General features: G+C 46.1%; 1 protein-coding gene and 1 pseudogene across 1 annotated transcript; both read right to left on the bottom strand.

The window, feature by feature from the left end:
* Positions 1-4,355: 4,355 nt before the first annotated feature.
* On the bottom strand, positions 4,356-5,369 carry LOC117850942 (TPD1 protein homolog 1A). The gene is made up of 2 exons (XM_034732832.2): positions 5,241-5,369; positions 4,356-5,021 (listed from the first exon to the last, which is right to left on the bottom strand). Exons 1-2 carry the CDS (start codon positions 5,296-5,298, stop codon positions 4,708-4,710), a joined length of 372 nt encoding a protein of 123 aa, XP_034588723.1. The 5' UTR covers positions 5,299-5,369; the 3' UTR covers positions 4,356-4,707.
* Positions 5,370-9,219: 3,850 nt separating this feature from the next.
* LOC117849269 (uncharacterized) lies at positions 9,220-9,957 on the bottom strand (annotated as a pseudogene).
* Positions 9,958-14,074: the final 4,117 nt, after the last annotated feature.

Here is a 14,074-nt window from a genome sequence, read left to right as displayed (position 1 = left end):
GGGTGATCTTGCTGCACATGGACGAGCTACTGAGGAGCTGCTGGACGTCGACGTGATCGACTACGTACGACTACGTTGATCGACTTCGCTACATCGACGCGAATCTACATCTTCCGCACCAGTAGTGCGTCGAGTGGTAATCCCGTGATCCTTATACGGCAGTTTTCCTGATTTACGCGGTAGAATTTTTTGATTTGCGCTAGTGTAGCCTACCTCGTATCCCAACACTAATTACCAATAACTACTCAACATGGCTCCTACGGCTCACTTGGCGCATAAGCTCAGGGGCTGGATGCCGCAAAACTACTTGAATGATGACTTATGTGAAGACTAAAGACCCTCGGATTGATTAATTAATCATTCCAAGACTCGGGAGCTGATAAGCTACACCCAACAGTTGTTTTTTTCAAGATGAAAAAAAGAAGATTCAATATTTTATTAACCCTCAGCCTAATTCTTCGATTCAACCTAAGGCTCGGGGGCTTCTCCATATGGAGTGCGACTTCCGCTGCCCACCATATCACATTCCAAAGATGAAAATTACAAAATCAAGACCATCAAGGGCTTGAGCACACCATAGCCTCATGGCAGCTTTAAGAAACTTTGAAGATTCAGCCAAACAAAGTATTCGAAGAGTAACAAAACTACTCAGCAAGGATCTGAAAAGTACTCAAGGCAGAGCATTGGATTATGAAGCGTTGGGGGGCTTGTCGGGAATAGATCCCCAGTACCCGTAAGGAAGGAAGAAGACGGACTCCTACTAAGATTCCTCTGTAATCCTACTAGGACTCATACCATGTAATCCTACTAGAACTCCTACCTTGTAACCGACTAGTAATCCTGCCCCCTGTAGTATATAAAGGAGGGCAGGGGTCTCTAGATCGGTATGCCAAGACCTCATAGAACCACAATAGAGGACCAAAATCCTCAACACCAAACTACACCCAAGCGCAGGGCACAATATACAACACCCCAAATAGGACGTAGGGTATTACGCTACTCTGGAGGTCCGAACTTGTATAAATCTATGTCTTGTGTCCTTATTTTTAACTTCGAGTTCCAGGTCCGATGATCCCCCACCAACCAATCTACCATCTCGGGATACCCCTCGGTAGGTTGCCGGTATAAAACACCGACATTCGGTAAAGCCAATGCTCTTCCTGTTGTTGCTAGGACTACTCCTGGTGCAAGCCACAGCAGTGGCACACCCATAGCGTGGCGACATCCCTGATCCACAGCCACCGGGATTTTATCCTCCCCCAAGGATACCAAAGCACCCACCAGGGAATGCGTACACCTCGGGGGCGGCTCAGTTGGCTCCACCGATGACTTAGCAACTAAACGTAAGAAATATGCAGCCTCAAACGGCATTTGAGGACCCTACCAGCTGTTTCTCGTTTGCCCCAGTGAGGCGGCAGCAAGGCCTTGAAATAGATTTTCCATGTAATAAGATTGTCGATTCTTATGATATTTTGGGGAAAGCTCTCACATGATACAAGCTTCCACATTGCATGGTTGTTATAAGATTCAATATGACTACGTTTCGCAGCGCCAATGCGTTTAACATTTCAGTGTTATCGTGAAAATGAAAAATGGCAGTATTAAAGAGAATTGAAATTTTGCCATATTTGGTTCATGACTAACATTCTACACAGTGGATTTATAGAAGACATGATCTGGTGATCTCTCTATTCGATCTATATTCTTTTCATCGAAGCAACTGTTCAAGAAGCATTATTTTCTGAAAATAACATGTTCAGGACGTGGATATGGATCTGTGTTTACACGTGTTCGTTAGGAACTTTTTCAGCAGGAAGGAAATTAAACACAAAAAATATATGGTATATGAACAATCGGTGTGCAATCATTTCATTATACACATCATCCTTTACCCAGCAAAACAGCACAATACCCTTATAAATTTGTACATATGTATGACCAAACAAATCATCCTTACTTTTCCTGATGAACTATGCAGTCCAAATAATCTGATCCAATGTTTGCATCACATAGACCACATACAGTCGCAGAAACTACACTTGCCAATTTAGATTTCATATTCTCTCCAGTTAGTGTAATATTAGTGTAGAGGGTGTGTTCAAAGAAGAAGCACTGTGTTTAGATCAGTTTGGAACCTATGGAAGAATATTGCAATCTAACAAAAAGAAAATATGCTTTTTGGTGCCAAAAGTTTATTTTAACCTTTTAGACTGCTCTAAATCCAAGGTACGAAGCACATCCTGCAATATTCACAAGCTTCAGGATTTTGCCCATAAACGTTTTTACTCAATTTGTTTGCTTCTGGATTCAGAGACCCACAGATTTGCTTGCCCCCTGTTGGCGGACGTCATTAGACAAAAACATGGAATGAGGTGAAAGGCCATATATAGCACTAAATGGCCGTAAATTAAAGGCTATTGTTCTGATGATTCCTCTTACCAGACTCTTCGGACCAGATTGTGGATTGGGTTGTATCTGTTGTTCCCTTAATCGTTGGTGATCCCAAGCAGAACTGCAAGCGGTGCCGACCCGAAGTAAAGAGAGCGCTGTCCCTAAGCCACCGGGATTCTACACTCCCCCAGGCGTAATTTGGAAACTCCAATCCCTCTGGGATCCCGGACTTTTCACTAGGTAGGTAATTCATGGGAATATAATTTTAATTATCATCTTAGTTCAAAGTGGGATTTTTTCCATCCTTAAATTTTGCTCCCCTTGCTTCCAAAAGATACCCCAAGGATACCAAAGCACCCACCAGGGAATGCGTACACCTCCACCGATGACTTAGCAACTAAACGCAAGAAATATGCAGCCTCGAACGGCATTTGAGGACCCTACCAGCTGTTTCTCGTTTACCCCAATGAGGCGACAGCTAGGCTTTGAAATAGATTTTCCATGTAATAAGATTGTCGATTCTTATGATATTTTGGGGAAAGCCCTCGCATGATCCAAGCTTCCACATTGCACGTTCGTTATAAGATTCAATACGACCACATTTCATAATTGGCCTGTTAAGCAGTCTTCAATTTTTTCTGTCTCTCGTGTCCTATTTAAATATAGTGTCAATGCGTTTAAAATTTCAGTGCTATCATGAAAATAAAAAATGGTAGTATTAAAGAGATTTGAAATGCCGCCATGTTTGGTTCTAACATTGCTACCCAGTGGATTTATAGAAGACATGATTTGGTGATTTCTCTATTCCTTCTATATTCTTTTCATTGAAGCAACCGTTCAAGTCGCAATAGTTTTTGAAAATGACATGTTCAGGATGCTCGCAATATTTTTCAAAGAAAATCCATTGTGAAAATAGTGATATCTTTCTTCTCAGAAGAAATCTCTAAAGCACCCATGAAAAATAAAATGAAATCTTTGACCCATCCGGTCAAAAAAAAGCTTTGACCCATAATATATTCTAGCGAGTTCAAAAATTAAAATAACACATTATTTTAGCTTTTATCATATTCTTTAAAATACACTATTTCCTTGTACTGGTAAGGGTCTTCTCATAGTTGTTGGCAAAGCGAGTCAGACCAAGGCAACATAACATTCACAAGTCAAATAACTAAGTGATGGTCATTCTAGTGGTTGTGTTGTATATTTGCCCTATGTACTGACTCCACAAGGTTGATGCTAGGTTGTGCGTTAAACTAAATACCGTTCAGGGAACTGCTTTTCCTTCACGAATGAAGAGATAATTTGATAATATTTTTTGCTGAAATAAATGGCGGAATTAAAATTCATGAAAAAATTGTGAGCCTCAAAATGTTAAGCTAACTTTTTCATTATTAAGAAATTTAAAATATTAGTCCACATATCAGCAGATTCCAGTACAAGAGTTTCCATGAATGAAGAATCAGTCTAGCTAAGAACATTCACACCCCAACCAAAGTTCGAATCTCAAAGAGACAACTTAACTAAATATTAAATGGCACTATATTCTATTAGCTGCACCACAACTAATCTAAAGCCCAGACCGTGTCATATTTTTTATGAGTTGGAGAATCACCATTAGTGTCAAAGTCCTCATCTCATGATGCAGGAAAAGGAGCATGTATTTGCACATGCTACCAGATATGCTCAGACCAAAACAAGGTTTCATAGTCATTCAACTTGAGGAGAGGCATTTCGCCAAAAAAAAAAACTTGATTAGAGTCATTATATTTTCATAGTGCGGTGAACCCATCTTATAAATTCCATCAGTCTAACAAATTAAAGTTCGTGTTGCACTCTTCTCTGAATGTGTGGCAGGTGATCAAACATTACTGTTCATACGCATTAACACTACACTTGGACTGGCAAACGTGACTGCAAACACAAAGATAGAAGAGGATTTTTGCTGGACACTAGAGCTTTGCTCTTGAGAATAAAAATACATGACTTGAAATTATACAACTTGAAACTGCGCTAATGAATTACATCTTCATTCACCTGCCGAATGTATCTCATTATTTGGCTTTTGCAGTTGCAGGCAACTTGTACAGCATGTTTACCAGAGCTCCAGCTCCAAGGTCATCTTTAACAACCTAGTTAGAAAGTTTTGGAGCTGAAGCTATATATGGGCAGATTGCGAGCACTTGGTTGAGCTATCTTTCCTAGTTTGGATTGAAAATATATATGAAATTTAAGCAACTTCATTTTTATCCTACAAACTCTAAATATTTATTTGATCCAAATAGGCCCTTATTAATTATTTTAGAAGCCACATAAAGCCTAGCACTGGGCCTGCACGCTTGCTGGCGCCATCTTGAAGTAATGGTCCCAAGCATACTGGAAGGTGACAGACTTGGAGCTCGGGATCTGCCGGCCGTCGCCGAGGAGGTAACCGGACCCGGCCCGCCGGAAGAGCTTCGGGTCGACAGGGGTGGAGCTTGAGAAGCCGTTGGACCGGAGGTAGACGTTCTTCACTGCGCACCGGCACCGGTTGGTCACCGTCACCTGAAACACCGTGTCGATCCCACCAACCGTCTTACCGGTGTTGGTTTGCTGGACGCTGATGCTCGACGGCGTACACCCCTGGCTTTCCACTGTTGAAAATCAAGAGTAGAATGATGTGAAGTTTCAGGAAACAAAATAGTCTGGCAGAAAAAAAAATCGAAACATCACTGCCCTTTTACCAAAGTGTCAGCTTCAGGCTACAAAAATAGTTTGTACTTCCTAATCACCAAAATTCAGGGCTTGCTGGCATTATTTTTAGCATGACTTTTTTTGGTGATGTGATCAGCACTCTGAATATTTGCTCTTACCTTGGGCAACCAGGAGTAGCAGAAAGATTGCAGCAGTAAGATTGATGGGCCACGCCATGTCGATCGTGAGCTTGCAGCAGACCTCGCTTCAATCCTTTCGAACACAGCGAATCTTATCGTGTATGGGATGTGGATGGAGTGAGCTTGCTTAGGTATTTATAGGAGGGCGCTTGCGAAAGATAGAAATCCCCAGTAGAAGCACGGAACAGATGCCAGGCACTGCGTAATAGCAGAGAAACTGTACGTGTTCTTTTGGACCAAAGAAATTTCTTGTCGTTTCAGTAACACATCCTATTCCGTTAGTATCTTGATAAGTCTCGCTGTAGTACTATAGTATAACGCCCAATAAACCCTATTTTCTTCTTGGAAATGGCAGTCTTGGCAGATGAAGACGCACGGTAATGTGCAATGCTGCACCCAAAGGTGAAGTTGACTACGTGGACCTAATAAGTCGTTGACTGAAAAGCAAAGTCCAGCCCGGAGTGAGCATTAGATTGCTTTCTGTCAGTAAACAAACGCCCAACGTAACAACTAAAGTTCAGACAGTAATTTCCACGAACCAGTCTGAGCGTCAAAGGCACTATCCTTTATAGTTTACGAAAGACAAAAGACATTCTTTCCCGCACACATATGAAAATGATCTACTCTTAGTGGTTGGCAAAGTGAGTTGGAATCAACGTATAAGCCATAGAGTCAACAAAGAGTGTTCATTGGTAAAGTGAACGGTCATTCTTTAGCAACTTCATTCGCTGCCATCCACTGTATCCACCAACAGACCTACGTGTATTAAAATACAACTACTACCCCCGTCCCAAATTACTAGTTCCTCCATCCCAAATTACTATTCATTTTGACTTTTCTAGATAATTAACTTTTGCTATGTATCTAGACATAGTATATATATATGTGCATATCAAAAACTAGGTATCTAGAAAAATCAAAATGAATAGTGATTTGGGAGTATTCGTTTTGGCTTTTCTAAATACATAAGTTTTGCTACATATTTAAGCAAAAAATATATCTAAATGTTTATAAAACACTATATATGTAGAAAAGACAAAACGAATAATGATTTAGAACAGAGCGAATATATAGTACCTGGGGTGCATATGCACCCATAAGAAAATGGAAAACTAGTGATTATTATGTTAAATTTTTTTACTATACATGCACTCCTACAGCTCAAGCATATGCATTCACAAGACAGATGAATCATCCTTTAATTTGCTCCAGCTTCGCCATTGGTTCCAAGAAATTTAAAATAAATTCAAATTTGTGACACTCTTTGCACCGCTTGATCCGTAACCGTAAGGCCTTGTTCGTTTACGCTGTTCCCGGCAGGGATTATGGCCCTGTGGATCACCCCAGCCTGGAATGAATACCAGCCCACGAGGAATTGGGCGTTGGATTAAGCCTACCCAGCCTTTTCCACTCACCCCGGCCCGGGAAACAATCCTCGAGTCCAAGGCGTACGTGGAACAGATCCTGGCTCTCCGTATTGAGTTCGCGAGAGAAGCCGCGAAGGCGAGTCCGCGAGTGGAGGTGACGTGAGGATGCTGGCGGCAATGTAGCAGCTGTCGCGCCGGCAGGACTCGGACGCAACGACGACTCGGCATCTCCCTTGCGGCACCCATCGCCTCCGTCCGTCTTCTCGCCGGTAATCACGCCATCCTCATCTTCCTCCCCCTCCCCTCTCACGTTAGGGTTCTTGATTTGGGCGTGGGGTTCTTGGTTCGCAACCCCGGATTTCGTCCTTAAAGTCTTGCTCCAATTCTTGATTCGCCTCTTTTGGAATTAGAAATCAGTCCTGTAGCAATTCCAGGGTGGAGCCAGGGGGAACAGGTTGATGCAAATCAACATGGTTGCATGGCCACACACTTCAGTCTCTCACAACAGCATGTCATCTAATTGGACATGCGAGGACTAGTTTGGTGTACTGAATGAAAGTCCTTGCAACATGTAATAGTGTATAGGCAACAATTTGTTTTATGCCAAAATCTATATGAGCATTGTCTACTTGGCTCCCCCTAGACCTAAATCCTGGCTCCGCCCCTGAGCAATTACATCCTGGTTTTGACACATAGGCAGCTGGCTTCAAAGTAGAAGGGTTCTTCTAATCAACGAAATTCATCCTGTTCATTCCTCTCATAATTTGGCACGGGGCTTCATAACTCCAGCAGAAAAAAAAGGAATACGTTTTCAGATGCGCAAGAATTTAATACTTTTCCGAAAAGCTTGCAGCACCAGCAGTAAAAAGAAACTTTCCCTTTTAGAATTCAGTAAGTAAAACAAACTGACAGTGAGCATGACTTACATTTAGCGGTGAGTTAACAACTCCACAGGAGAAATTAGAAAAGCATTAGCTGAAACCACAGGGGTAGTTCTTTTGAGTAGACTGCGTTATCTGTGATCAAAATGGGATCTAGCCATACTAGCATGCATAATGCCTCACTGTACCACTGGATTATGCAATTTTCTAACGAGATGATGATAGACCTCCAGTAGCCTATCCCTTGTAGTTCTGACTCAGAACAAGAGTACATGATGCTCCTGAGTTTCATAGTTCTGATCATGGCTTTCTGCATTGTGTTGATCTTGAAGCTCCAAAAATTATATGGTCGTATAGACACAGTACATATTTATGGTTATGTACTCACTCTGCTCTTTGCTTCCCAGCAGTCGCGACGGTGACTTGGCGCCCTCCCCTGTGGAATCAATCCCCTCCGTCCACCTTCTCGCCGGTACATGCTTTCCTCCTCTGCTCTTTTTTTTTTCCAGAAGCAGACTTTGCTTTAGTTGGCTTATTATTATCCTACAGGACAACCTCCAATTGCATTTAACTCTGGTTAATAGATTGCTGATAGGACTGTACGAGTTCTGATTGCATTTATATTTCCTAACTATGCCATCATCAGTTCCAATGGTAATTAATCACAGGTGTTGATTCAGTATTATAATATTGGTTTCTTCATTAACCTGTAGAACTACTTCTAAAGAATCTAGACCAGCTGTAGCATGTAAAACTTGGTTCACAAAGATTAGTAAGCACAGCACTCTATTGTTATGTGGCCCAAAGCAGCAAGGATTCATAGCAGTAAATTATATGGTCAATATACGTACAGTAACACAACAGGGCAACCTCCATTTGCATTTGTATTCATTGCACCAGTCAATTAGTGGACAGATCAACTAGAACTTGAATTTATTTCCTTTGTATTCATTGCAATAGGTTCTGTCCTGTTCATAAAAAAGGTCAGCATACTTTACAGTTTCAGAATATGATGCCCAAACAATTATATGAACTTCAATTTATTTCCTTTGTATTCATTGCACTAGGTTTTTAGTTATTTTCATTATAGAGTACTAACGAACAGAAATCATTTAGTTTCAGTATGTTATCTTCTACTAATTCTTTTGCAAGCATCTAGAAGTCTTTTCTAATCTGAAATGTCTATTTTGTAGATTATCCCTGCACCAGTTCGAGTTGGAGAAGACCAACCTCCACCGTCTTGGGACCCAGTACCATCTCCTAGAGATACTTCTTGGAACCCGATAGCCTCCTGCCTTTTGCAATCAGTTAACATGGTTGGAAGGGCTTCTCCAAGGTTACGTTGAACATTCTTTTATCAAAAACTACACAAAAGAAGCCATCTCCAAAATCTGGTCTCTCAAGAAAATATGGAGGTTCTCCAAAAGGTTGATCTGGTTGAGAAGCGAAATAGCTTAGCGGGTATGCTCTCTTCCTTTCTTAATATTCTACTGACATGATGCTTCTAACTGCATTGATATAGTACTGAATGTGCACTATCCGTCAAGCTTCTAGAACTGAATCTATATATCTATACCTAATATTAAAGTGCGGTTGTTTCTTCCGATCGTCGTGGTTATTTTACAAAAAGTCTCTCAACTTTTTCATAATGAACCCGCAATCCTAGGAGTTAAACTGCCATAGTTCGTTAATGATTTGTAAAAAAGTCCCTCAGCTTTTTCGTAATGAGGTTCCCCTGATGAGGTCCCTGCTCTTGCGCATCGTGGCGAGGCCCTTGTAGTCCTCGAGCACGGAGATGACGCTGGCGAGGTGCCAGACGACGCTGATGTAGACGAGTCCCACAAGGCAGGCGATGAGGAGGAGGAACGCGAGCAGCCCCGCGAGCCCCGACCCGTTATTTGCGGTGGCAAGGAGCTCGAGGAAGACGACGACTAGCACCGCGTAGTACATGAAGAGGAGTGCGAAGGCCGCGAGGAATGTCGTCACGAGCCTCCTCCATACCCGGGGCACGACGGAGAGCACCCGCAGGAAGGTGAGCACGTCGTGCTTGGCGGAGTAGATGGAGGCGGCGGTGGCAAGGAGGGAGAGGACGAGGAGGAGGGTGAGGAGGTAGGCGGCCTTGAAGAGGAGGAGGGTGAGCCAGTCGGATGCGAGGCGGGAGAGGAGGTGGCGTTGGGCGTCGGTGCCCAAGGCAGAGGAGTCGAGGGTGGTGTCGTCGGTGTTGATGAGGGTGAAGAGGGCATGGGAGATGGCGATGTGGAGGAGGGAGAGGGTGGAGAGGGCGTGGGAGATGGCGATATGGAAGAGGAAGAAGGTGGAGAGTGGGAGGATGAAGGTGGCGGCAACGCGGGCGAAGAGGGGCTGGTGCGGGCCGTGGAGGATCAATGCGGAGGCGGCATAGATGCCTGCCGCCCCCAAGAACTACAGCTCCTTCAGCTCGCACTCCATGGCCTCGATTTGGGGGGGATTGGTTTGGTTGCTTGGGGTGGGTGGGGAAGGGAGGGAGGGATTGGGGAATTTCCTTCTGGATGGGGGGAGGGGGAGGGTGGAAGAGGAACGAGGATGGAAGGATCTGCAGGATGGAAGCAAGGTGGAGAGAGAAAGAGAAAAAAGCCACCTGAACTTGAAAAAAATCCCTCAAGTTGTTCGTAATCAAGTCGTAGTCCTTGGAGTTAAACGGACATAGTTCTAAACGATTTGTAAAAAGGTCCCTTTCTTCCTCACCTGCGCGCGTTTCTGCGGCCCGTGATGCGTCTGCCCCCTCCTCGATTATCACGAATCAATCCGTCGTCGTGCGCCGTCCGCCATCCACCCGTGCCCTGCTAGCCTTGCGGTCCGCCGCCGCCGACCCCTTCGCCATCCACTGGCCGCCCACGCCACCGCTCGCAACGGCATCCACGCGCGGCACTGGCCGCCGACCAAGCAATACACCCAAGAACAAAATAGAGGACAAAGGAATACCACTAACCAACAAGAACGAAATTTGACATCAGCATCTAGATGTCAATCGTTCACGGCTACAGCACCACCACACAACTCCTCCTGGCTAGGTGGCAAGGCCGGATGCAGCACATGACAATGAATCTATCCAGTGACAGGGAATCGTGCAGCAAACAATCCACAACACAACAAGGGAGAGCGGGTTAGTGGCGGTGGGGATGCAGTGCAGGAGGCCGGTGAGGAAGCAGCGACAGAGCGAGGAGACAACAGGGGTGCAGCGACAGAGCGGGGAGACGACAAAGCGGGGAAACAATCTCATTATTTTTTATATAGTCCCTTCTCTTCTATTATACTATCTTCTCGTGGCAAATGTGTTTCTTCTCTGAACTTATAACATATTTTTGAACTACTAAACGATCTCGAATGAAAAAGTTGTCAACTACAAACTTTAAAATCTCATCGAGCTCTACAATTTTGATATAAAAAGTTTGTATTCATCGGAGATCATATGCAAAAGTTTGTATTAAAAAAAATACAGCCTTCAAACTTAATCATTCCCATCAATAGCTTTGTTTCTATTTACGGAGCCCAACAACAGTTGCGCCGTCATTATCATCATACATCTTGATGCCGCTCCCATTGTAGGTCACCTTCTACCACGGTAATGGGACTCCGAACAGTGGTACGCCACTCACAGTTATGCCCGCCCCCGCTTCCGTCAGAAAGCACGAGTTCCATGTGTGGATCCCACGTAATAAACAGATGGCATCAAACCACTCACAAATATCTTCTGCTATTATACTTGCAAAGAGAGGACTACTAGAGACAACACACCAACATATTGTGAAGCGAAGCCAACATATTAGGAACAAGCGAATAATAACGTCAGAACAAGTAAGGATCCGTAGCAACGCACGAGCATTTCTGCTAGTAATATTAAGACCCTGTTTGGCATGACTCCAACTCTGGGTGGAGCTGCTCCACTCCAGAACTCCAGGTGGAGCCAGCTCTGGGTGGAGTTGGAGCTGTCTGGTAAGGGTGTTTGGCTGGAAGGGTGTCCCTAGCTCCAGAAAAGAGGAGTTTGAGGGTAGATTACCTTTCTTGCCCCTGGTTCGACTTGAACTACTTATCACAAATATAAAATGAAACTACATGCATTGAAGTCCAAAATAATAATAAATTACATGTTCCAAAAATTTAAAATTTTGAAATTATTGCCTGCCTTTATCTCAATCATGGTTTATAAATTATAATTAAAGGATTTGCTTGAATGGATGGGAATACTATCTCAACTGTGCAGAACAAGGCATAGACTCATGCATTGCAGGGACACGTATTAGGATTGCTTTGTATTATTTGCCTTTGAGCTAAGCTAGAACTGTTCATTTTGTGTACTTCAACGAGAACTAGTAAATAAAAAGGAATCCAGGGGCGCCGCGGCCGGCGGAGGGGCTTCGGCGCCGGGGCGAGCCGGCCGGCGTCGGGCTTCGGCGGCGGGGCTTCGGCGACGGGGTGAGACGGCCGGGCGAGACGGCCGGCTCGGGCTTCGGCGGCGGGGGATCTTCGGCGGCGGGGCGAACTGGCGGTGGGGTGCTGTGGCCGGTGGCGGGGCGAGACGGGCGGCCTCGGGGCGCAGCGGCCGGCGGCGGGGCCTCAACGGAGCGGCGCGAGGGCCGGCAGCGGGGCCTCGGCGGAGCGGCGCGAGGGCTGGCGGCGGGGCTCGGCAGGGGGGGCGTGAGGGCCGGCAGCGGGGCTCGGCAGGGGGGCGCGAGGGCCGGCGGCGGGGCCTCGGCGGAGCGGCGCGAGGGCTGGCGGCGGGGCTCGGCGGGGGGGGCGCGAGGGCCGGCGGCGGGGCCTCGGCGGAGCGGCGCGAGGGCCGGCGGCGGGGCTCGGCAGGGGGGCGCGAAGGCCGACGGCGGGGCGTTGCGTCCGGCGGTGGGGCGCTCCGGCCGCCGACGGGGCTAGGGGCGCCTGGCGGCGGGGCTAGGCGGGCGGGTGAAGTCACGGGAGAGGAAAGAAACAGAGGCGCACGGAAGAATGGAAAGAAAGAGGCAAAGATGAAACGTTATTTTTGTGTAATCAGTGGCAGTGGTGGGTAATTACCCACTAACTCCACGAGGAGGTTCAAAGGAGGGGGTTTTGGAGCAGCAAAAGAGGTGCTCCAAAACTCCACCCCCATTTGTACTACAGCTCCATGGAGTTGGCAGCTACATGGAGTTTTGGAGTTGGGGTGTTTGGCTATTTTTTTTGCTAGAGTCGCTAGAGTTGTGGAGTGGAGCTGTGCCAAACAGGGCTTAAAGTGCGGTAGTTTTCTTCCAACCACCGTGGTCGTTTTGCAAAAAAAGTCCTCAATTTTTCCGTAATCAACCCACAGTTCTATGGGTGGATATTGAGCTGGCTCGACTCGGCTCGGCTCGCTCTAGCTCGTTTAGGTAAGGAGCTGGCTCGGGTCGGCTCGGTAGCTGCTCGAGCCAGTCGTTTTGGTTCGCGACGTGAGAAAGGAGAGGGCGGACAGGCCGCGGCTGGTGAGGTCAGCAGGCCGCGGCGCCGCGATGCAAGCGACAGCGCCGATGGTTGAAGCACAAGTTCCGGCATTAATTCAGCACAAGCAGCAGCGGCCAAAAGCAATTCTTGGCAGGAAAGGAAATAAACGGCAAAAGCTCAGTTCCCACGGCAGGAACTAAATCATATGCGACTGAGTCAAGAACTAAGGAATATCATTCCAATTAAAAAACAAAGGAAACACAAGATCGAGTCAACCTCATGCGCCATGGTCGCCTTGTCCTCCAAGATCGAGTACTCGCGCAGCGAGCAACAACGGAGAGAACGGATCGAATTTGCAGGATGTTTTGCTATGGACTACGGTGGCTGAAGATTGAGTCGTTCTTGCATCCGAGGGAGGAACGGAGGGAGTGGAGCGGTGCGGGCGCGGATGCGGGTAGGGAGACGGCGGCGAGCAGAGAGAGTTGGGGGAACTTCCGAAGGGATGGGGTGGGAAGGGCTGGAGAGGGATTAGAGTGTTTCCTGGGCCAGTTGGGCTTTCTTGTGCTGCTCCGCGTGGACCTCCCGGTGCTAATATGCTTTGAACAGCTCCAACTCACTCGTTAGTATAACGAGCTAAATTGTCCGCTCGGCTCGGTAGAAAAATAAAACGAGCTGAGCCGACACTAGTAGAGAATTGGCTTTCGATGCGCCCCCTTTTATCTTGGTTTAAAATTGACCCGGGACAAAAGGTTCACCAATCGGGACTAAAGCTCAGTCACTGGTGGGGGCTCACCAACCGGGACCTTTTATCCCGGTTGCAAAGGCTAGTGGGAAAAAAAGACGTCTTTTATCCCGGTTTGAAACACCAACCAGGATACAAGACCCCGCCTTTTATCCTGATTGGTAACACCAACTGGGATAAAAGGGTCGAGAGCCTTTTATCCCGGTTTGAAACACCAATCGGGATAAAACCGGGATAAAAGGGGTCATTTATCCCGGTTGGTGTTTCAAACCGGGATAAAAGGGTCCCCAACGAGGTGACTAAAAGAGGACTAAATCCCTCGAACCCTTTTATCCCGATTTGTAATACCAACCGGGATAAAAGGAGGTCTTTTATCCCTTCCAACCGGGATAAAAGGGT

This window comes from Setaria viridis, chromosome 3 (assembly GCF_005286985.2).
Source record: "Setaria viridis chromosome 3, Setaria_viridis_v4.0, whole genome shotgun sequence".
NCBI classification, from domain to species: domain Eukaryota; kingdom Viridiplantae; phylum Streptophyta; class Magnoliopsida; order Poales; family Poaceae; genus Setaria; species Setaria viridis.
This window is presented reverse-complemented; position numbering and strand designations above follow the sequence as displayed.

Coding starts and splice junctions, on each gene's coding strand:
- LOC117850942 (XM_034732832.2), bottom strand. CDS start 5,298: ATGGCGTGGCCCATCAATCTTACTGCTGCAATCTTTCTGCTACTCCTG. Junction 5,022..5,240: donor GCTACTCCTGGTTGCCCAAG/GTAAGAGCAAAT, acceptor GATTTTCAACAG/TGGAAAGCCAGGGGTGTACG.